The sequence below is a fragment of the Cygnus olor genome, chromosome 24 (genome assembly GCF_009769625.2).
Source record: "Cygnus olor isolate bCygOlo1 chromosome 24, bCygOlo1.pri.v2, whole genome shotgun sequence".
Lineage (NCBI taxonomy): Eukaryota > Metazoa > Chordata > Aves > Anseriformes > Anatidae > Cygnus > Cygnus olor.
In genome coordinates, this window is record NC_049192.1 from 6861446 (window position 1) to 6883023 (window position 21578).

Genomic DNA, 21578 nt, shown 5'->3' on the forward strand with positions numbered 1-21578 from the left:
CGGCTCTGGTGCTGTGGGGCAGAGGTGGCCCTGGCGCAGCACAGGGGTGGGTGCTCTCTGCTTTAACCCCAATGGAAGCTGCCCTGGTTTTGGACCTTTCGTGTGCGTGAACTTGGATGCATTTTCCAGATAAGCCACACATCCCTCCAGATAGTTCCCACAGTTTCCTGCAGGACATGCACAGACTTGTTCCTCCTCCTCGCCCTTGTCTGGGAAGCTGCAGGACTCAGACCACCGGATGCTTCCCCAAACTATTCGCTGGTGCAGCCCTGTGCAGGGGCTCCGCTGGCGGAGCAGAGCCCGGCCCTCTGGGTGAAAATCCCGCAGGAGAGGCCAGGGGCAGGCCTGCAGCCAAGGACAGGGCTGGGCAGTGCCTGGGGACCAGGGGAGCATCACCCCCGAGCCGGACACCCGACGGGCAGCGAGAGCCGCCCCGCGTTACTCCGTCATTCCCCTTCCCATTTGAATTCCGCCCTCCAGCGGCCCAGGAAAGACTGGGGTGGGATGCGGAGCCCCCTCCATCCAGCAAAAACGCCGTTGCCGAAGATCCCCGCGTCTCCTGCTTGGCAAGGGGGCGGCCCCGCGGCCCCCGGTTCCTGCATCCGCTGATGGGGGGGGTTCCCGCATCGCCCCGCGTCCCCTGTCTGGCAGTCCCCGCATCCCCCCGGACGCCCCGGGCCGGGGCCGGGGTGGGGCCGAGACGCGGGGGCGGGGGGGAAATCCCGGGAGACGCCGTGAGCGGCGGGAGGCGCCGCCCCGGCCCGCCCCGCCCCGCTATAAAGGGCGGCGAGCGGCACCGGGCAGCGACGGGAGCGGCGACGCGAGGGTGAGGGCGGCGGCGGCGCTCGGTGCGGGCCGCATCGCCCCGCGGGCACTGGTGCTCGCCGGGGTTGGGCGGCAGGAGGCGGCGGTGTCGGCAGCAGCAGTAGCTCGCTGCAGCTGCTGCTGAGAGGGCGGTGGCCCTGCGCCGGTAACGGGGGAGCGGGGGGGTGGCGGCCGGGTTTAGGGGGGCCCGACGCCGGGTGGCGCTCGCCCCCCGGTGGCGACGGGCCGCAGAGCATCCCTCGCCCCAGCCGAGCCGGGGGCGGTGGAGCGGGAGCCCCTTCCCCACTCCGGGCCGTTGGCGCCGTGAGCGCGGCGTCCTTTGCCCCTTCCCCGGGTTTAGCGTCGCGTCCGCTGCCGGGTGCGGGATCCCCCCGCAGCGAGCGGGTGGAACCGGGAGCGGGCAGGTCCCGGTGCCGCAGGTGCCTGCGGGGCCGGGAGGGGGGCGAGGGGGTTGTCGCTCGCCGCGCCCGGGGGCGCCTTGGCCTCGCAGCCTCGCCGGGCGAGGTCCGGCCGCGCGCCCGCATCACCTGCCGGCCCGGCCCGTGGGGCTGGGGAGGCCGCGGAGCGGGGCCACCGCCGTGGGAGGGGACGGCGACCTGGCCCAGGTCTTTCCGCGTTCGGCCGCCCGCAGCCGTGACTCAGGCCGAAGCTGCGTGGTGGCACCCGGGCCCCCGCCGCGGCCGGAGGATGGGGACCTCGGGGCGTGGCGGAGGCGGGCAGGGCTGAGGGTGGCCGGGCCGGGTGTCGGAACGCGTCCCCTGCCCGGTACCTGCCGGGGCTTGCCTGGGCATGCTGGGACTTGCCTCGCGATGAGGTCACCCTGCTCGCGCTCCGGCTGCCAGCGGATGGGAAGCTACGCTTCTGTTTTTACTCGGGGATGCCCTCTGTGGTGTGGGAGCAGGGCAGAGGGTCGGGGCGGCCCCGTCTGGGGGCCCTGCAGCAGCTCCTGGGTGTGCTGAGCCGGCTGTGTGGGTGGTGATGCGCGGTGGGGAGCTGGGCTGGGACAGATCTTCCCTAGACCTTCCCAGCTGCTGGGGCTGGGGACAGGAGGCTCACCCCCTATCCTGGGGGAAGGCTGGAGGGGTGCGCGTCTGGGAGTCTGTTGGGGTCCTGGCTTTGGGGATCCCAGGTTGGGTGAGAAATAGCAAAGCTGTCTTGCATGCGGGGATTTTTTTTGTGTGTGTGTGTGAATCCTTTTTTAACCAGATTTAGTAAGCACAGCTACCAAAGTGGGATTGAGTTCCAAAAATCATTAATCCCAGAATGGTGTTGGTTTTGCTATGGTGTTGGTTTTGCTATGATAACAAAGCTTCTCCCACAATGGTGGGTGGTGCAGGGGATCCGTTAGCCCCACACATGTCAGGGAAGGTTGCTTGGAAAGGAAGCCTTTGCCACTTAACATGAAGGCCAAGGCTGTTGGCATTAATTTGGAAAAAACAAACAGGGTCTTGTCCCTGGTTACCCAACAGCTTCTTGCAGTTGACAAATTGGTTAAAAGTGGTCAAACTTGTGGCATGTTCTTGCAGCTGCTTAAAAGGCTTCCTTGCCACTGAGCCTGGGTTTTTGAGATGAAGAAACTAGCCAGAAAAACATCTGGTTGCTTCACTTGCACTTCACGTGCCAGCCTGAGTCTTTGTGCCTGCAAGGAAATGGGAATGTGGTGGGGTTTTAGACTGAGGTGCTGGATTCTCTGCCACGGCAGGGCTTCACCTGCTGGAAGAGGTATGGGGAATGACAACACTTGCACATTTCCCCATCTCTCTGAATCACTACAGGCTGTGTTTGACTTCAGTTGTGTTTGAGCTTATGCCCAAGACACCACTAAAAGACCAAAACGAGTGTTAGCAGATAGAGGCTCCACTCTGGGCTGTTTCGCTGCCCAGCAAGTCCCACCCTGGCTGCAGGCTGCTTTGCCCTGGCAGTAGATGTGTCAGCCCTTGGGCTTGCTCATGGCTTACCCAACACCCTCTAACCTGCTCTGCTTTCCTCTCAGCTGCCACGATGCCCCTCTCACAGAGCAGGGCTGGGCAGGTGCCGTGCAGTAGCAAGGTGTGCAGGAACCTCTTTGGCCCTGTGGACCACGACCAGCTCCAGAATGACTTTGAAGACCTGTTGAGGCAACACCTGGAAGAAGCTCAGCACCGCTGGAACTTCAACTTTGAGACAGAGACACCATTGGAAGGACACTTCAAGTGGGAGAGAGTACTCCTGGCTGAGCAGCCTTCCCAGAAGGTCCTCAGCCTTGGCAAGGCCACCAGCAGCGAGAGCAGGAGCTCCTTGGCCCACAAGGTCCCATCTAAGGACTGTCTTGGTGGGTCTCATGCCGAGGCGTCTCAGCGGAGCTCAGAGGTTGGCAGGGCTGGTTCTCCACAGCACTTGAAACGTGGGCAGACCACCATTAAAGGTGAGTTTTGGTGTCCCCCTGCGCACTCAGTGTCATTGCTGGTGTCGTGACCATCCTGGTAGGGACAGGTGGAGGGGATTAGGTGCAAGAGCCTTGTCTGACTCCTGGCCATGGGACCACCCTTCATGCATCTTTCCTGGGGAAGTGGAGCCTGTCTTCCAAGGGGAAAGGCTGTAGACTGGGGTTCCTTTTGGTTGCTGAGGGGTGGGCAGTGAGTTCACACCAGGGTTGGAGGTCTTGTAACTAAAAATGACCCAGGACAGTTCATCGGCTTCAGTTCCCATGACCTGAGCCTGTCCTCAGGATCAGGGGTGAAAATACAGTTCAGAACAAGCACTGCTGGGAGAAGAGGTGGTGGAGGCCTATGGGCTGTTCTCTCCTGGAACTCATGGCTTTGGTAGGTGGCTCTAAGATGGAGCACCCCTGGGCTGGGTTTTTGGGTGCTGCCATGGGAAGCTTATGATGGGCTGGAGGCACTTTTCAACCCTCTCTTCCTGCCCTCCAGACTTCTACAGCTCCAAGCGGAGGGTTGTCCATGACAAGCCCAGGCTGTGACTGCTGCCATCTGGGACAGATGCTGATGTGCCCTGGGGGTATCTCTGGCTCTTTCCCCCACCCTGTACTGTGTAAGTTCTGTGTATCAAGCAATGTTGAGTCTGTAGTTCCCTATTTATGAGTAGCTCTGGGGTCCTGAGGGACCTTCACTGTGTGCAATGTATAAAGAAGAGTAGGAGCCCATGTTGAAGATTGCAGCCTTGCCAAAGGGATTGAAGAGGACTGAAGGGGCGCACGTGGGACCGTCCAAGTCTATCCTCTGTCCTGTGTTGGTAGGACCAAGCACTGTCCTTGCACCATTTTTGCACTATCCTGCTGTCCAACCATGGTTCTTCCCTGCCTGATGGCCAGCTATGGAGGATGTCAGCTCTGTGGCACCAGAATTCATCAAGGTCACCAATATGGATTGTAGAGCAGTGGGACAGCCTGGCACAGAGTACACAGCATCACTGGCATGTGGTGCTGGCACAGCAGGATGGACATGTCTTGGTGAGCCTTCCCCCACATGGGGAAGCACAGCAATGCTGGGGGCTGCTCCTTCCCCCAGAAAGGAAGTGCTGGTACCTGGACAGCCCTTCCTCTGGGTGGCTCTGTGATGCTATCGATGGACACCAGAGGGGTGATGTGCTGGAGGTCCCCAGCACAGCCCCTGTGGGGCCAGCAGTGCCTGGAAGACTTTGGGTTGCTCTGAACTCTGACCCAAACTCCCATTTCCTCATCGTGTTGTTGGCTTGAGTGGTGCTGTTTGCCCTCCTGTTGTGCCTCATTCAGTGCTGACACTAGGCTGGAGAGCTGCTGCTCTGGCACTGCGGGACTGCTTGAGGGGTGGAGTCTTGCTTGTCTGCGAGGATGAAGCTGAGAGAAGTTGTAGCCTTTTCCTGGACTTTTTTCTATTAAGGAGCTGGGGGAGAGGACCCTTGCCTGGCTCTGTGGAGTGAGCAGCTTCTGTTGTCTCTGGGATGTGGGGATGTCCTGGCAGTGCCACATGGTGCTGCAGGACATGTCGCTGCTCTTGAGGGACTCAGCGCTGCCAGGTCTCAGCACTTTTACTGGGTTCATTTCCTGCCCTGCTGCATTTGGACTCTGGAAACTGGCGCAAGATGGTCCCAGGTGGAGTAGAGATGGGGTCCACCTCCCACCTTGTACCATGATGCACTTTGCTGTCAATGAAGCTGGCAAGCTCCCAGCACTAAATGTTTATTTATAAAAATGCTATTAAGGCTGCCTGGGGGAGGGGAAATACCTGTCTACACCAGGTCTACCTGGTAATACCAGTCTATAAATGTAACTGAATAAACACCTGTAACTGAATAAACACCTGTCTTGTGTAAGGGAATCAGTGGCTGTGGATTAATGGAAATAACTGTGCTGTGTGATGAGCTGGGAGCAGGGTCTGTGGGGGGAGGTGACTAGGTGCCTGCCTGGTAGGATGGGCTGGGGACTACTTTAGGGATGCAACCCTGCGCTGGGGGCTGTGCCTGTCTTTGGTCTGTCTGGGAGCAGGGATGGAAGCTGCAGCAACCATGGAGCTGTGCTTTATGTGGAGCCAGGTGGGAAGGGGCTGTCATAGCACTGGATGGTGTCTTGGCTTGAAACATCAAAGCCATGCAAAGCCATGAGATGGGAGTTTTTCAAGGGTGGTGGTGGGGCAAAACATCACCCCAGCCCATCCACTTAACCCTGTTCAATTGCAGAATTGGGAAATTGGAATTGAGTGTGGAATCCAGTGTCCCCAGCAGAAGCCGCTGCCACATGTGCGGGGACCTCTGCTATCTGTGCCATGCCTCTGCTTCCACATACCCAGAAGCCCCCTTGAAATACTTATGGAGCACTATCATTGTGCGGTCTTTTAGGTGTTGCTGACTCAAGCCTTTTTAATTTTTCCCCTTACATCAGTCCTTCCAGCCTGCTTGGCTGTTGCCAGCTGCTCCCCTCTGCTGTCACCTCACCTTTGCCAACAGCAGTGATGGTTGAAGAAGGGAGAAGTAAATCTGCAGCTGAACATCCCCCAGCACTCTTCATCGGGCTCTGAAGACAGCCAGGACCTGGCTTCTGTGGTCCTGTGTATGATGTTTGTGCTGCCCTGGGAGACCCCAGCCCTGACTGGGGGTGGCTCAGGCACTTCCCTTTCTGTCCCTACTATGGTGTTAAATCCTCTTTGACCAGCCCCTTCCTGGTGTCTTCTCAGGGCCAAAGAGTGCTATGGCTGCTGCAGGTTTGTGCTGTCCTAGAGCTACTGAAGGCTGCTGGAAGGATTCTGCAGCTGGAGGTGATGCTAGGGTCAGCTCCACCTTCCCCTCCCTGCCCTGCAAGCTGTTCCATTGTAAGTGTTGCTGGTTGGAGATATTTAGGGTTCTCCCCAAAAAAGCATTCCCAAGGAAAGCAAAGCTGAAATGCAGCCTTCTCTGTGGAGTGGCAAATGGCCCCAGGGGCTGCAAGAATTAGAGATGAATGTGAGATCGGGGTGATCTCCAAACAACCCAGCCTGGCTGTGTCTGGAGGGAGGCTGTGTTAATGCAATCTGGGGTTACAGGCACAAGCTTTGCCTTTGGAAAGCAAAACCAGAGCAGTCACACACAGCCTTTGCCCATGTAATGAAGCAGGCCTTTGTGGGGCCAGTAGCTGGATGTAAATTCTAGTTATAATCTAAAGATAATAATTGGCATTTCCCTTTGTTGTTCTTTAAGATTTTTCTTGGGATCTCTTCCCATTTTGCAGTTAAAGCTGAACAAAAATGAGTGCAACCCATTTATTCCCCCATCCTGCTGCAAACCAGAGTGGTTGCAGGCAGCTGAGCTGGCAAGTACTTTCTCAGTACTGGCTGTACATGGTGTCAGTAATTCCAGCAGCATCCCGTGGAAAAGACTGGTGCAAGCAGCATAGAGGTGATTTCTCCAAATCCTGGGGCCAAAGCCAAATCCTACAAGGGGATTTTGCAGGTTTGCTCCTTCTTCACTGGAATGTTATAATCCTGTAGTCTTTTACATGGACTTGTAGATTGAGTTATTTGGCCTTTTACTGTTTCTCTGATGCATTTCCCCTGCCTTGCCCCAGACATGTTCCATCCCTGGCCAGATTCTGCAAATGAGGAGAGGACAGGGACTTCTGCTGTGCTTACCAGCGGTGCTGGAGATGCTGCTGCAGGGCTATTGTGGGTTCAGGACAGTTTTAGGGGGTCTGGCAACCCCCTCAGGCAGGCCCTTCACATACTTGCTTGCAGCACAGCAAACAGGAAATGTGTGTGCACCGGTAGTTGAGTGCAACCCAAAAACGGAAAGCTGCCTTGAGTAAGAGAAAAATGACAGCTTGGGTGCGGGGCTGGCGGGTGCGCAGCAGCAACACCCTCGGCTCAGGGCTGATATCCCCCTGACCTCAGGGAACCTCACAGCACGGCCAGACAGCGCCTTGAAGCTCAGGGTACCTTTCAGCACGCAGAAAAGGTAAGTTTTGCTCAAGAGGTGGCTCATGCATCACTTTAAATAATAGAAAAGCATGGAAAAAATATTTTTGCTAGTGTTAGTGACTTACAGTTTAGATTTCGGCCCTCTGTTATTCCTGGCCATGCAGCTGCCAAATTTTGGCAGTGATGACCCTATGGATGCCCGTCAGCAGGAAATACCTCAGACAGGCTTCAGTGTTTAAATCCCTTAGGTATTCTTTTCATCTTTTCCTCGTTCTGTGTCCCCGTTTCATGGTGTGCAACAGGCTCAGTTGTCTGTGGCGCTGGGGCAGGTACCTAGGGATTTTTCCACCACCTTCAGCTGTCTCCCCAAAAAAATGTTGCTTCTGCTGTCTTAGAGGCTGGGACCACAAAACAAGGTACCCAGATTCTGCCCTCACCTTGCTGGGTGCCCTGTGGGACTCTGGTGACTTTGCAGGACCCTCTTATGTCTTCATGATGCTGTGGGATGGTGCTTGTGGGTGCTGCACAAGAGTTGAAGAGGATGGGGACATTTTGGGGGCCTATTCCTGCATTTCCGGTGCACCTTAGGACCTAGCAAAATTGCTGTTTCAGATTGCAAAAGGAAAGAAGCCAAGGGATGGAGCAGCAGGGGGTTTCCCCAGGCAGAGCACAAAGACAGGCTCCTACCCCTGGCCAGCTTTTGGTCAGAATTTGGTGATGTTGCGAGGCACCAAGGATGGGAGGGTTGAACCAGGGGAGAATGTATGGGCACAAGTGGAAACCTCCCCAAGATTGCATGCGACTCTGCTCAGGGATGACTCACGGCTGTGAAAGCTGGGGGAGGAATTTTAAAAGATGCTGATGAGCTCCCACAAAACAGGCGAAGCCACTCAACTTTGCCCAGACTGAGCATCACCCCAGCTGGTCCTCTGCTGAGGGCTATGCCACCTCCCAGCTGGCCTTCAGCCCTGGTGGTGATGCTGCCCTGCATGTCCCCTGTAGTCTGGGCAGCGCAGAAGCTGTGTGCCTGCTGGGTGCTGGGCTCAAAGTCTGGCTGGTGGGGATTGCTGTTGGCTGAGGCCACATTTTCTCTGTGCAACCAAAGATAAGTGCCTCTCTTCCTGTTGCCAAACCTGCCAGCCACTCAGGGCCCTTTCCACCAGTTAAAATGAATTTCTGAGGCTCAGCACTCACTGGTGAGGCTCAGCAATCACCAGTTCCCCCTCTGCAGTACCCAGCTGTGAGCCATGGCTGAACACCGGGCAGGTGCCAAGGGCCGGCGCATGGGCTCCAGCCGTCGCAGGCAGCTCTGCAAGGATCCTGGCCGCAGCGAGGAGCCACCGTGGGCATCTAAAGTCATGCAAAGGGTGCAGGACTTCATCCAGGGGCACCATAAGGACCAGACAGGGTTCATCACCCGCTCAGACATGCAGGTAAAGGATGGGACCACTGGGATCCTGCTGACTGGATGTTTTTTTTCCTAATTTCCTTTGTTCTTAGAAGTTGCAGGAGAATGATTTCCCATGCAGCACAGAGGAGCTGGAGCTCCTCTTTGATGGGCTGGATGCTGCTGGCACCGGGCGGTTGAACACTGAGGAGTTTGTTGCCGGGCTCTGTAAGTACCTACACAGTGCCTCCAAGCATCCCGGTCCCATCCCAGTGCCCCCTTTCCAAGGGGGATCTGCAACACTCCCTGTTCTGGGTGGCACACAGCGGCCCAAAAGCAGCCCTGCGGCAGGGCTCTGAGCCCATGGCTCACTGGGTCCAAGTGCACTGGAGCAGCTTGGAGAAGTGCTGGGATGGGGAATGCCAGGATTCGGGTTGGGCACTGAGGGTTCGGGCTGTGTTTTGACAGGGCAGTTCCTGAGCTCCCAAAAGGCCAGCAGGGACCATCGCCAGCGGAAAACAGCATCCTGGAGGAACTCAGTCCTTGCCGGCCCATTGTTGGAGGGGGTGGACAGTGAGGAGCAGAAACACTTTGCAGCCTTCATGGACCAGCTGGGCACAGATGACATCTCTGAAGAGTGAGCAGCCTGGCTTAGCACCCATGGGTGTCCTGTAGGATGGGGCAGAGCTGCCTGAGGTTGGAACAGGGCAGGATTTTCCCCCAGTTTGGTCCCCATACAGGCTGAGTTGGAGTTGCCTTTTTCCCAGGTGCAGGAGCAGGGGATAGGATCATGGCCATTGTCAGGACCACATGTTCCCAGCAGCATGGGCTAAATGATATGAGATGCCAGAGCTGGCAGGGTATTGGGGGATGCTTACTGCCAAATGCCTCTCTCTCAGCAGGCAGGAGATCTGGCAGCTCTGGGCCAAGCTCCGGAAGGATGAGCCCCAGCTCCTGGGCAACCTGGAGGACTTCCTGGCCAAGATGAGGCACCGCATCCAAGAAGCCAGGAGCAAGAAGGAGGCCTTGGAGGTGACCCTGAACAAGTGAGTCACCCCATGACATCAGAGAGGTACAAGGAGGGGGACAGGGACAGGAAGGATGGGGCCCCTGCTCACCCCAGCCACAGAGATGTACCCAAGGAGGCATCCAGCAGTGAATGGAGCTGAGGTTTCCCTTGGTTCCAGTGTTTGGGATTGGGCTCCCTCTACAGTCACTCACAGGATGGCAAAAGTGTCAGACTCCTGGACACATCCTTGTTGGGTGAATGCCTCCGGGCAGCCATGGCTGCAGTCTGCAGGTTGCATGGGCAACACGGGGTCCCCAGACCTGCACCCTTTTTGACGAGGTCTGAACCCCCCCCAACCCTGCTGTCCCTACCAGGTGCATGGCTGAGCACAACCTGGAGGTGCAGCGGCTCTGTGCAGCCATGGAGCAACAGATCCAGCAGGAGCAGCAGCGGCTCATGCAGGAGGTGGGGTTATTAGCTGCTCATCCCCTCCAGCCATCCACCCTGGGGGGACCTAGCACCCCCAAACCTAGATGGGTGGGTGGGTGCCAGTGTTCCTGTTGCCACCCCAGAGCATGGCCCGAAGCCACTTGCATGGCATGGAGCTGCAGCGAGTGCTGGATGCCAGCGAAAGGGAGGTGCAGCGTTTGGTCGCAGCACAGGTAGAGGTGAGATGACCCCAAATCCTGGTCCCCATTGCAATGCAGAACTTTGCGCTGTGCCTTTACCTTTGGCATGGTGTTGTACACCTGATCCTGGACAGTCCCTGCCAGCGCTTGATGCAAGTTATCACATAGGACCTCCATCACCTCCCTTCTGCCACCCTCAGTCCTGTGCTCCCCTCCTTCCCTGGGAGCATCCAAATTGAGTTTTCCACCTGACACCCTGGGGGAAATCCAGCCCCAGGTCTAGAGGATATGGTGATCCATCATTTAGAGATGGTGATCCATCATTTTTCATGTTGGGCCAAGGGGTCCCGGTTGGGTGTGAGTGTCATGGTTGTCATCCTGCAGCTGGAGACACGGTGCCACAGCCTCCGCAGCATGCAGCAAGCTGCCAGCACCGAAAAGCAGCAGCTGGAAGAGAGCAACCGGGTGCTGGAGGAGCAGCTGCAGCACATCAACCTGCAGCTGCAGCAGACCCATGGGTGCCTGTGGACCACATGGGCCACGGTGGCTCAGGAGCACACAGAGGAGCTGCAGTGAGTAGCTGAGGGACCAGCATCTCCTTCTGCTCGTACCTAGTTTCCTCCTAGGTGTTGAAGCAGATGGAAAATGAGTTGTGATGGGGCTCAGTCATCATTTTGCTTCAGTGGGGAGGCAGTGGTCTCCTTGGTGTGGATGAATAGTGGCTTGGTGTGAAAAGTATTGGGAAAAAAAAACAGGACTATCAGCATCATGCACTGAACGTCCTTTGAAGGTAGCCCCAGGAGATGGAGGCAGCCTTCACCCAGGAGGACCCCAACCAGCACTGGTGCAAGGGCCAGTGGTGGGTTTTGTTGACCTCCTCCTGGCTAGACCAAAGCCCGTTGCTACTTCTGGAGCTAGTGATGACCTGGGGGCAGGGATGGAGGCAGTGAAGAGGATGCATTTCCCATTGTGACCCCTGTGCTCTGTGCTTACAGGGACAGAGCAGTGGCAGAGCTGCCTGGTGAGACGCCGCCATCCCTGCAGGTACTGCAGCCATGCATGGTAGGGACATGACAGGGTGTCCCTGCTCCAGAGCCTGACTTTCACACAGGGGGTTGGCACCACATCCCACATGGTTGGAGAGGGATGGGGCAGCAGCATATTAGGGTTGGTACCTCCAAATTTTGTGTGGGAATGCCTGTAAACCTAAGCTGGAAAGCTAAACATCGTATGACATTGATACACTCCCTTGTCAAGCCTTATATTTTTCCCTTCTCTTTCTCTCCGTTCACCACAGATGAGTCCAGAGCAGAGTGAGAAGTACTGCTCAGAGATGCAGATCAGGCTGGGGTCCCGAGTTGGCAAGCCGCAACGCAAAAACACCCACCAAGTGTAAGGGATCCTGGGCCCAGGATCCACCCTCCCCAGGCTAAACAGCACATTTCTTCCTTTTAGTGCTCCTTTCTTACCCATCTATCTCTCATCTCAGAGGTCACATACCATGGTTCCTTGCTCTGCATTGCTCCTGTTGGAGCAGGCACTCACTGTATCTGACCGAGATTTTTCTTTTCATCTCTGATAACATGAATGCGGAGCTTGGGAAGAAGCATGCTCACTTTCTGGGCTGTGATGTGATCCTGGCTCTGTTTCTTTGCTGCTCTCTGAACTTGGCAGCTCCAGCCCAGATCGGACAATTTGAGCATGGCACCATCTGTAATACAGAGGGGTTTGGAGAGGGATAGGCAAAGTGGCAGAGGAGGCATCCTCCAAGGTGGAGGTGGATGGGACAGAGCTGCTGCCAGACCCAGCACTGTGCTCACACCATTTTCTGCTCTTCCAGGGTTTGGGAAAAGCTGCCAGCAGAAACAAGCATTTCAGGACTGCCAAGAGCACTCTCTGTAGAAGAGGACCCTTTCCCTGAATTTCTGAAAGAGGAACAGTTTTCTGACCAAGGTTCTTTGCTAAGAGAGATGAATGATGCAATAGCAGCTCTGAGCGTGCAGCTGGTGCCACAGGCACCAGCTACACCCACTGCACTGGCAGAAGCTGCCTGTTGCCTGCAAGACGATGCTGAGCCCCAAACAGGACCAGAGGCAGCAGCACTGCATGGCTCAGCCATTGGGGCCCCACAGGATACCCACGTCGGTCACAAGCTGTTCAAAGTAGACCTGAGAGAGGGACGAACTGCAGCTGAGCTTCCTGCTCGGGACATGACACAGGCCGGTGCGTCCACTGAGGAGCTGGGGGCAGAGCAGGGAAACAGCTTGGAGGGAGCAGGGCAGGGCCTGGAGGTGCAAGGGACTTTACTTGGGAAGGGAAAGGGTGCTGATGAGAAGGAGCAGATGCTAAAGGAGGCTGAGCGTCCACAAGGTGCACCTAGAGAGAGCACAGAGACAGCTGAGCAGGCATGGGTGGAGGTGGAGGGAGCAGAATGGGTGCACAAAAAGACAGAGCAGGAAAAGGCACAGCCGCCAGGAGATGCTGAAGAAGCAGTGTTAAGCCAGGGAGAAAATTTGGAGGCAACCCCTGAGGGCTGGGAACTGGAGCTTGCACCAGGTTGGGGCTTTGCCAGAGATGTGCTTGGGGTGCCGGGAGGGTGCCTGGAGCCAGAGCTGACATGCAGGGGTGAGGTGCAAATGGCAGCAAAGCAGGAAGACGGTGTCCTCCCAGGGGTGACAACAGTTCCCAACCCCGAAAATGTAGATGGGGAAGGTGATGGTGCAGAGGTGCAGTCATGGGGACAGGACAAAGGAACGGTGCAGGTAGATGCAGACCCAGCTCAGGTGCATGGAGCAAAGCATGGCAGGAGTCATGGAGCAGCCTGCGAGCTCCCAGCTGAGGCTGCAGAGGAGGAGAGGGGTGCAGGAGAGGCAATGCAGGGAGGGCAAGGTGATGCTGGGCTACAGCCCAGTGGGGAAGATTTTGGGGACATGAAGGAAGGGACCGCACATGCACACGTGCTACAGCTAGAGGCAGTGCCACAAGCTGAAACACAGGAAGGGGCAGTGGTGGCAGATGTGCAACAGCTGGAGGCCCTGAGCAGTGCTGCCTGTGTGCAGCTGCCTGCAGAGATGGGGGAGCTTGAGGCAAGCCCAGGAGGGAGCCCGGCGGCAGAGCTGCAGCGCCGAAGTGTTGCTGGTGCCCCAGGTACAGTGCAGGCAGGGAGCATGGGGCCAGATGTACAACCCCTGGAGGAGGCTGGTAGAGCAGAGCCAGGGCTGGAGGAGAGAACCAGTGCTGCTGCAGTGCTTGGTGAGGGCCTTTCCCCAGCAGAAACCCCTATGGGGAGCCTAGGTCTGGCTAGGCTGGTCCTGATTAATGCTCAGACACTGGGAATGGAGGAGGCAGAAGACTCTCCAGCAGAGACTCTGCTCCATGGGGGTCCTATCCCAGAAGCCTCAAGGGTTGTGGGGCACCACATGGCCATGCATCTCAGGGAGGAGGCTGAGGATGGGGGACAAGGGCCAAGCAAGCCTGGGCTGCCAAATCAGCCTCTGCTTGATCACCAGGGAGCAGAAGCTGGGCTGGCAGAGGGGGCTGCTTCAGAGGTGCCACCACAGGAGAAGGCTGGAAGCATGGAGGTGCTGGAGGCCCTGAGCAGTGCTGCCAGCGTGCAGCTGCTTGCAGAGCTGGGGGAGCTTGAGGCAAGCTCAGGAGGGAGCACAGCAGCAGAGCTGCAGCACCGAAGTGTTGCTGGTGCCCCAGGTACAGAGCAGGCAGGGAGTGTGTGGCCAGATGTACAACCCCTGGAGGAGGCTGGTAGAGCAGAGCCAGGGCTGGAGGAGAGAACCAGTGCTGCTGCAGTGCTTGGTGAGGGCCTTTCCCCAGCAGAAACCCCTGCAGGGAGCCCAGTCCCTGATGGACTGGTCCAAGATAAAGCTCAGGAATTGAAATTGAAGGAGGCAGAGTCACTTGTGCAGGTGGAGGAACTCTTATCAACCCCTGGAGGGAGCACATGGGCTGACCTGCAGCCCCTGGTTGCAGCAGGGACTGGGGAAGTGGCACAGAGCCAGGCTGTGGCTTTGGAAGCAGGGCTGCGCAGGGTTCACAACACAGATGCGTGGGATGGGGATGCTGATGCACTTGTGCCCCTTCCAGCTGTGGCTGCTTTGCATCATGAGTATGCTTCTGCCACTGCACATCCTTATCCAGATGTAATACTGGTAGCACTTAATGATCCAGATGAGCAGGTCCTGGAAGAAAACCAAGCTCTGGAAATTTTCCAGGAAGAGAGTGGTGATGCAAAGGGGAGGCCTCTGGATGGAGCTCAAGGTCTGGAAGTTGTGCAGGGAGCTAGACTAGAGGCAGAGACAAGGATCTTAGCTGAAGTTCAGCATTTAGAACTAAAACAGGGCCATGATACCAATGCAGCCACGCTGGCGTCCCCTGTTTCTGAGGTGCCTCTACAAATTAGCACTCTAAATTGGGATACAGTGATGCAAGAGGATGTTCTCATTCCAGATGTGCAATGGCTAGGTGGTTCGGGAAAGGCAGCCCAAAGTGAGCTCCTGGAGCAGGTCTCATCACAGGCAGACAAGGTGAGGCTTCATGCTGCTCCCCAGCAGCCACAGGAGAAGCCACCATGTGTGACAGAAACCGAGCGAGTAGCTGCTGGACCTGCCGAGCCTCCAAAACAAGAGGTACCACCAGTGTCAGCCTTTTGCACAAGGGTCCAAGAGGAGGAAGATACTGGGAATGATCTGCTGGGGATGAATCTCGGAGACAGCACACTGGTGGATGCAGCCAACAGCAGGGTGCAGCCTCAAAGGCATCTCTCAGGAGAGTGGAGGGAAGACCTTGATGTTGGCCAACCAGAGAAGAAAAAAGAGATTGGGCAGAAAATGAGCCAGGAAGGTGAGCCCAGCCCAGGAGAGCCAGGAGCTATGACTGTGAATGGAGCAGGAGCTTCCCCAAGGGGCTCTTCTGAAGTCTCCCTGGACCCAGACTACTTGTACAATGTGCTGTTTGTTGGTGATTCCCATGTGGGCAAAACATCCTTTCTGTACCGGTTGCATGCCAACACCTTCAACCCGCACCTCACTGCCACAGTAGGTAGGTTTCCTCTGACTGCACTCTTCAGGGCTCTGCACCCACTTGTGTGACTATCACAGTTCCCTTTCCTTTGCCCCATAAGCTGCTGGAATTCATTACGTGTGCATTACTGCTCACTCAAACCTGTCACCAAGGACTAAGTAGGACCACCAACTACACATACCTGGGTGATCACAAGCAGGCAATGGTGGTCTGCCTTGCCCTCTCTGGGGCAATACTGATGGCCCAGTGGTTTTTCTCTCTGGTCTGCCTTTTGGCTCTATTCTCTTCTCTGAACCAAGCTGGTCTTACTCATTGTGAAATCTGAGACCTTTCCAAAATTCAGCCACCAAAGATCATGGGCTCCTCTGGAACCATCCTGCTTGAGCTGTGGCCCCACACCATGCCTACACAGCATGGCTTCTCCATCCATTATCTATCACAGTGGTCAACTCTATGATATCAAAACATCCCCTTTCTGTGTATCCTAGGACTGGATTATCAGGTCAAAAGCCTCATCGTGGACAACAAGCACTTTGCTCTCCGTCTATGGGACTCAGCTGGGCAGGAAAGGTGAGGTGCTGTGCTGTGTGACTGGGAAGAGCAAAAAAAAGCTTTTCATTTTTTTCGTAGCTTAGTGGAATCAAATGTTTTGCCTATGCTAAGCAAAGGCGATTGTTTAGGGATGGACTCTGATTAGTGTGTGAGCTGATAAAAATAATAGAGAAAGTAATTAAGATAAAAATAAGCACTCAGGCTGTCTGTATGGCCTCTTTGATCAGGATAGGAGCAAATTTTGTTTTTTCCTTTTTGATCAACCCAAGTTTCCAGTTTTCCCTCTGGGATTTTAGATTGGTTCTAGGTGAAACCTCCATACTCCAGCCCGGTGATGGTTTGAAATGTCCACAGGTACCACAGCATCACCAAGCAGTTCTTCCGGAAAGCAGACGGGGTGGTGCTGATGTACGACATCACGTCGCAGTACTCCTTCGCAGACGTGCGCTACTGGCTCAGCTGCATCCAGGTGAGCAAGGCAGGAAAACCTTGTTCTGCTTCATGGCCTGGGGTATCATGATGACTGGCATCAGCATTTCACTGTTTGACTTCTGCCACTGGTCGTGGCTGGGCAGCTGGAGGCTGCTAAGCACTTTGCAAAGGGCATTCTGCCTTGCTTTGGTTATAAACTGATTTTTCTGGAAGGATTTAAAAAATTTAGGTGCTCACATTTTTGCAGTGAAGGTTGTTAATAACTTTGTTGTGATTGCTATCAACTTTATAAAATTAAAAACTACTGCAGAAGAATTGTTAATGTTGAAAGTGATTTTGGTAACACTTTTAAATAAAGCGTAGTCCTCTTTTGAGTACTGAGAAATAGGAGGTAACTCATGCCTTCTTAAAAACTTCCTGCCAGAGATTTTTCAATCAAGTATAAAATGTTTAAAAAACTGGAACAAAATAGTCTGTCACTATGCTCAGTGCCCATAAATCACAGTCAGAGCATCTTCTGAAGGGTTGCTGAAGTCAAACACAAAGCAAGTTCACTACAGGATTAACTTGCCCCGTTCCCTGCCCTATTAATAGATTTAACAACAAACTAACATTTTCTTAAATGCTGTTAAGTGAGTTTAAGAATTTAAAGTTTTGTTATCAGACCAAATCCATGCACATCCTTCATGATGTTCCAGGATGTCTTTGGGCAGTGTGTCTGGCTGTGATTCTAGGAGGATGTAGGTGCACTCCTGATTCTTCCCTGTTTCATTGTCCAGGAGGGAGCAGAAGATGGAGTCACTATTCTGCTTCTTGGGAACAAAACGGACTGCGCTACAGAGAGACAGGTCCCTACTCAAGAGGCGGAACGCTTGGCTGAGGTAGGTGCATGGCCCTGCTGCAGCATGCTGCCCACACGGATTCAGTAGGGACACCCAAGGATGGAAGCCACCAGCTCCTGCCTGCCTGAGGACCTGGAGGAAATCCAAAATGTACCTTTAGTGCATCAGTGGGCAGCAAAACGATCTCTGAACCCATCTTATCATTGCCGGGAAATGCCATGCATCTTCCCAGCATAATACAAATAATAAAAACACAGAACTCTATCATGTTTTAAGGATACTGAACACCAAAAATATGATCAATCTCTTAAAATGTAGGTGGCTAATAAAAATTAAGTAAGAAGAAATCCACCTTTACCCATTTAATTTCAAAGTTTTTGAGGTTTGGGCCAGTATCCCCTGACTGATTCTGCCAATGGAAGCAGCAGGACAAGGGATTAGATGCTTTTTTCTCACAAACCAGTCACTGGTAGGTACAAAAACCCAGTAACACCTCATTGCTCTCTCTGCATTTGCTCCACTAACCAGGCTGTGTTGCATTGTTCTCTGCAGTAGTAGCCTTCTTCTTGACACTAAATGTTGGTGTTGCAGCTACCAGAAAAGCTGGATTTCACCCTCACATTGCAGTAAATCAGTTATTGAGTTATCTGTTCCTTTGAGTCCTTCTGTTTTCACTTGACCATGACGTTTCTTGGCTATTTGCTCCCATATGAAGCTATTCCAAGGAAATGCACATTTCTCTGTGGACTCTGTGTCTTCCAGGAGTATCAGCTCATATTTTATGAATGCAGCGCTGCCTCGGGCCACAACGTTGCTGAGTCCATGGTCAGCCTAATCAGGTGAGGCCTGTGCCTGGATTTTGCCAGCTGTCCTGAATTTCATGGACTTCCTCCTGCTTTTTTCCACGAGGAAATGCTGGCATCTCACTGTCACCACAGCCTCCATGTCCCCAAGTGCCATGGAGAGCTCCCAGAGCAGCACATGCATGGCCAGGATGAGCTGGGGAGGTACTGTGAGATGTCACCTGGATGTACAGCATTGCAAGGGGATGAAGGAAACCCTTCTCAGGATGCTGCTGATTTCTTCCTGAGTTGCTTGAAATCAGTTCTGTCTGTGATTGGATTTAGGTTGGCATTTTCAGCAGAGTCTGCAGTTCTCACAGCATGCTGAGCTGGAAGGCTCCCAACTCCTTTCACTGCACTGAGTCCCCTTACCAATGCTTGTCCTAAAAAATATAATAGCAATGCAAAATATGGGGGAAAACACCTGACTAATTTACTTCCTTATTGCCCAGGTCACTCAAAGTTCGTGAAGATCAATTGAGAAATAAGGCAGAAGAGGTACCAAAGCTGCCTCAGAAGAAAAAGGGCTGCTGCTGATGATGAACAGAGTCCCTGCTGTGGTCTGAAACTGCTGTGGCAGAAAAGCAAAAAAACAGTTCTTGACCACCAGCTCTGCTCCCTGTGTGCCTGTCTTGCCTGAGCTCCCTTGATGCTGAGGGCAAAAAATGCTGCAGAGGAGAGGGCTGTTGTCTGTCCTGCTCCCTGCTCATCTCTGCAATTGCCAGTCGCCAGAGAGCACAAACCCTCCAAGAGACTTATTGGGAAACTGCACTGCCTTCACCTGAAGACCAAAACCAGGCTAATGAAGGAGGCAGAAAGGAACCCATCTGGATCCAAGATACTGGAACCATCCTGGAAGCAGCAGGCGGCAAAACCCAGTCTCAGGATAAAAGAAATGAGTACAGGGAGTCAGCAGAAGGTTTAAGGCCATTTGTGCTGCTGTGCAGTGGGGACTTTGGCTCTGTCTTTACAACCTGGTCAGATTTGGTTTGGACCAATGAAACATGCTGTATATCCTAAGTGCACTGTGTAAGTCTCTCCAACTTGGCGAGGCAAAGCTGTTTTCCCCTCTTGCAGTTTACATTGCGAGTGATCAACAATGGGTCCTGACTGAAAAAGATTGAAAACTTTGATCAAAATACATTGAAAAGCCCCAAGAGCAAGTCCGGGATAACAGAAAGGGCACTGAGGTGGTGAGGTATATAGACAGAAAAATGCTCATGAGTCCTTGTTTCACTGCAGTGCACCCAGAGCATAGTCTTGTACTGTCACAGCAAGCCCTCAGTATGGGCAGGGAAAAGTGAGCTTCTGCACCCTGCTCTTTAAAAGTGATACTTCTGATGAAGTACTGAATCTCAGTGTGACATCTAAAAAAGGTACACATCACAATTTCTTTTTTTTTTTTAACAGCTTGATGCAGATAACTATTTTTGCAGAGAAAGGCATACAGACTAAATAGATAAGAATACAAGTGTTACATTTTCATGTTTTTATATATTACAAAAAAAAAAAAGTGTGTTTCTGAATCTGTTATAGCCCAGCTTTCCAGTGAAACAAGGCTTCAGAGCTCCTCATGTATGTACCTAGTTTCTCTTTCCCTGCTTCTAACAGTGACTGTTTTTAACCGTATGTGATAGGTAGTGATATCAAAGCTCCGAGAAATTGCCACTTCTGTATTAATAAAGGCAGAAGTGACTGAGAGTAATTCATGTCCCCATTGTTGAAAAGTTGTTATTTAAGTTTAGTCTTTATTAGGCAATGGAAAATGTGTGTGGTGAAGACTTGCAGTGCACAGTGCCAGGCAAGGATAGACTGCCGTGGCCCTGCTCACAGAATTACACATTTAAACAGAGCACATGTGCTGCTCGCAGCCCTGTCTGAGAAACACAGAGAGGTTTCCCTGCTGTCCCCGAAACCAGGTGACATCCAAAATCAGGCTGTGGCTTTATTCCCTTATTCTCAGGAAAAGTCAACTCTGTATGATCCACAAAAAGTGTTCAGAATTGCTAATGATTTGCAGATGGAGATGAATGGAGACCAAAGAATGACCATGCTCTGAAAAATCAGGGTAACGAGCTCCACCAGGGAGGGTGGTAGGTACTGTCACTTTGCAGTGACAATAGCTGAAGCAGCAGCATCAGTACTGGCAGCTCTCTTAGACATGCCATCCCCTTTGCAGTGCCCCAACACCTCTGTATCATCAAAGCCCCCATCCCCTAAGAGTCCTTCCCAAGCCCATCCTTTTGCCAGTGGCCATCCTCCACTGGCCCTAATCTTTAAAGAACTTTATTTGCTTAATGCAACATATGACACCACTCCATGGTGATCCCCTTCTACCATATTTCATTATAGAATGGTTTTATTACTTGTTGCATTGTGGGACCAGCCTGAAAAATGCAACTACTCAGGAAGAGTTTACTTGGCTCAGCTCAGGGCTGTGGCTGGATTCAGGATATCCATAACAGGATTTGTTTGTTCCCATCTTCACTGTTTCTGCTGTTTTATCTTAAAACAACATAAAGCACACTTTGCAAGTCTAATCTGTGATGAGAGAAGCACCATTTCAGCCTGATCAGCCCAAGTGGGCTCCTTTCACTGGCTCTGTAATGGTTCCTGGCTGCACGGCCACTGTGCAAAGCTGCCCATGTGGTGAAGTTTGACGACAGATCACCTTTTCCCTTTGCTCGGATTGCATGCAGCTGTTGCTGCTTTTCCTGCACAATCTTGCTACTACACAAACGTTTTTATCTGCCACATAAATGTGAGGAGTTGAGGCTGCCGAGGCTAAATTCTCCCATTAGATGGCAGCAAATGCAGCAATACCTTCAAATCGTGAAACTTTGCTGCTCCAGGGAAAGAACAGAGGGCTTGAACAGGGCCCAAAACAGTGATCTGCAAAAGAAAAGGCTTCACAGAGCAGCAAATAGAAAGAAATGTCTGTTCTATTTCACTGGAAATATGTCTATAAAAGAGGATTGACTTTGTGCCCAAAGGTGTTGCATAAAGCAAATGTTACAGCTCTCAAATCCTCCTCTTCAAACTTTGAAATGAATTTCTCATTGAGAAAAATACTAGAAAGGCATGAAATATTAATTTTGTTATCCCAGCAACATTTGATACTGTTTCCCACAGCATTCCCCTGAAGAAACTGTCTGCTCATGGCTTGGGCAGATGTACTGCTTGCTGGGTAAAAACCTGGCTGGGTGGCCAGGCCCAAAGGGTCACTGTGAATGGAGTTCCATCTGCTTGGTGGCCCATCACCAGTAGTGTTCCCCAGGTCTCTGGACTGGGACCAGTTTTGTTTAGCATTTTTATCAACACTTCTGATGAGGGGATCAAGTGCACCCTCAGTCCGTTTGCAGACAACATCAGGTTGGGCAGGAGTGTTGATCTGCCTGAGGGTAGGAAGGCTCTGCAGAGGGACCTATCCAGCTGCATTGATCGGCTGAGGCTAAACGCCGGTTCTGCACTTAGGTCACAACAACTTCATGCAGCAACACAGGCTTGGTTAAGAGCGCCTGGAAAGCTGCCCAGCAGAAAAGGAGCTGGGGGTACTGGTCAGCAGCTGGCTGAACAAGAGACAACAGTGTGCTCAGGTGGCCAAGAAGGCCAAGGGCTTCCTGGCCTGCATCAGAAATAGTGTGGCCATCAGGACTAGGACTCC

At 53.5% G+C, this 21578-nt stretch overlaps 2 protein-coding genes across 9 annotated transcripts; both read left to right on the forward strand.

The window, feature by feature from the left end:
* The first annotated feature begins 738 nt into the window (after positions 1-738).
* CDKN1A (cyclin dependent kinase inhibitor 1A) lies at positions 739-5120 on the forward strand. 5 transcript variants are annotated; one of them, XM_040536215.1, is made up of 3 exons: positions 739-826; positions 2819-3229; positions 3735-5120. In XM_040536215.1, the coding sequence occupies exons 2-3, from the start codon at positions 2827-2829 to the stop codon at positions 3782-3784; spliced, it is 453 nt and encodes a 150-aa protein (XP_040392149.1). In that variant the 5' UTR covers positions 739-826; positions 2819-2826; the 3' UTR covers positions 3785-5120. The 5 variants fall into 5 exon arrangements, with proteins under 5 accessions (XP_040392149.1, XP_040392150.1, XP_040392153.1 ...); XM_040536216.1 differs by having other exon boundaries at positions 779-970; XM_040536219.1 differs by lacking the exon at positions 739-826 and adding an exon at positions 925-941.
* A 533-nt stretch (positions 5121-5653) lies between these two features.
* Positions 5654-20908, forward strand: RAB44 (RAB44, member RAS oncogene family). 4 transcript variants are annotated; one of them, XM_040536214.1, is made up of 17 exons: positions 5660-7224; positions 8419-8620; positions 8688-8802; positions 9043-9211; positions 9477-9620; positions 9958-10048; positions 10156-10251; positions 10597-10784; positions 11208-11256; positions 11510-11604; positions 12053-12435; positions 14674-15264; positions 15735-15816; positions 16153-16267; positions 17010-17111; positions 17835-17911; positions 18367-20908. In XM_040536214.1, the coding sequence occupies exons 2-17, from the start codon at positions 8435-8437 to the stop codon at positions 18449-18451; spliced, it is 2568 nt and encodes an 855-aa protein (XP_040392148.1). In that variant the 5' UTR covers positions 5660-7224; positions 8419-8434; the 3' UTR covers positions 18452-20908. The 4 variants fall into 4 exon arrangements, with proteins under 4 accessions (XP_040392146.1, XP_040392145.1, XP_040392148.1 ...); XM_040536212.1 differs by having other exon boundaries at positions 5654-7224; positions 10156-10245; positions 12053-15264; positions 18367-20907; XM_040536211.1 differs by having other exon boundaries at positions 5655-7224; positions 12053-15264; positions 18367-20907.
* The last annotated feature ends 670 nt before the right edge of the window (positions 20909-21578 follow it).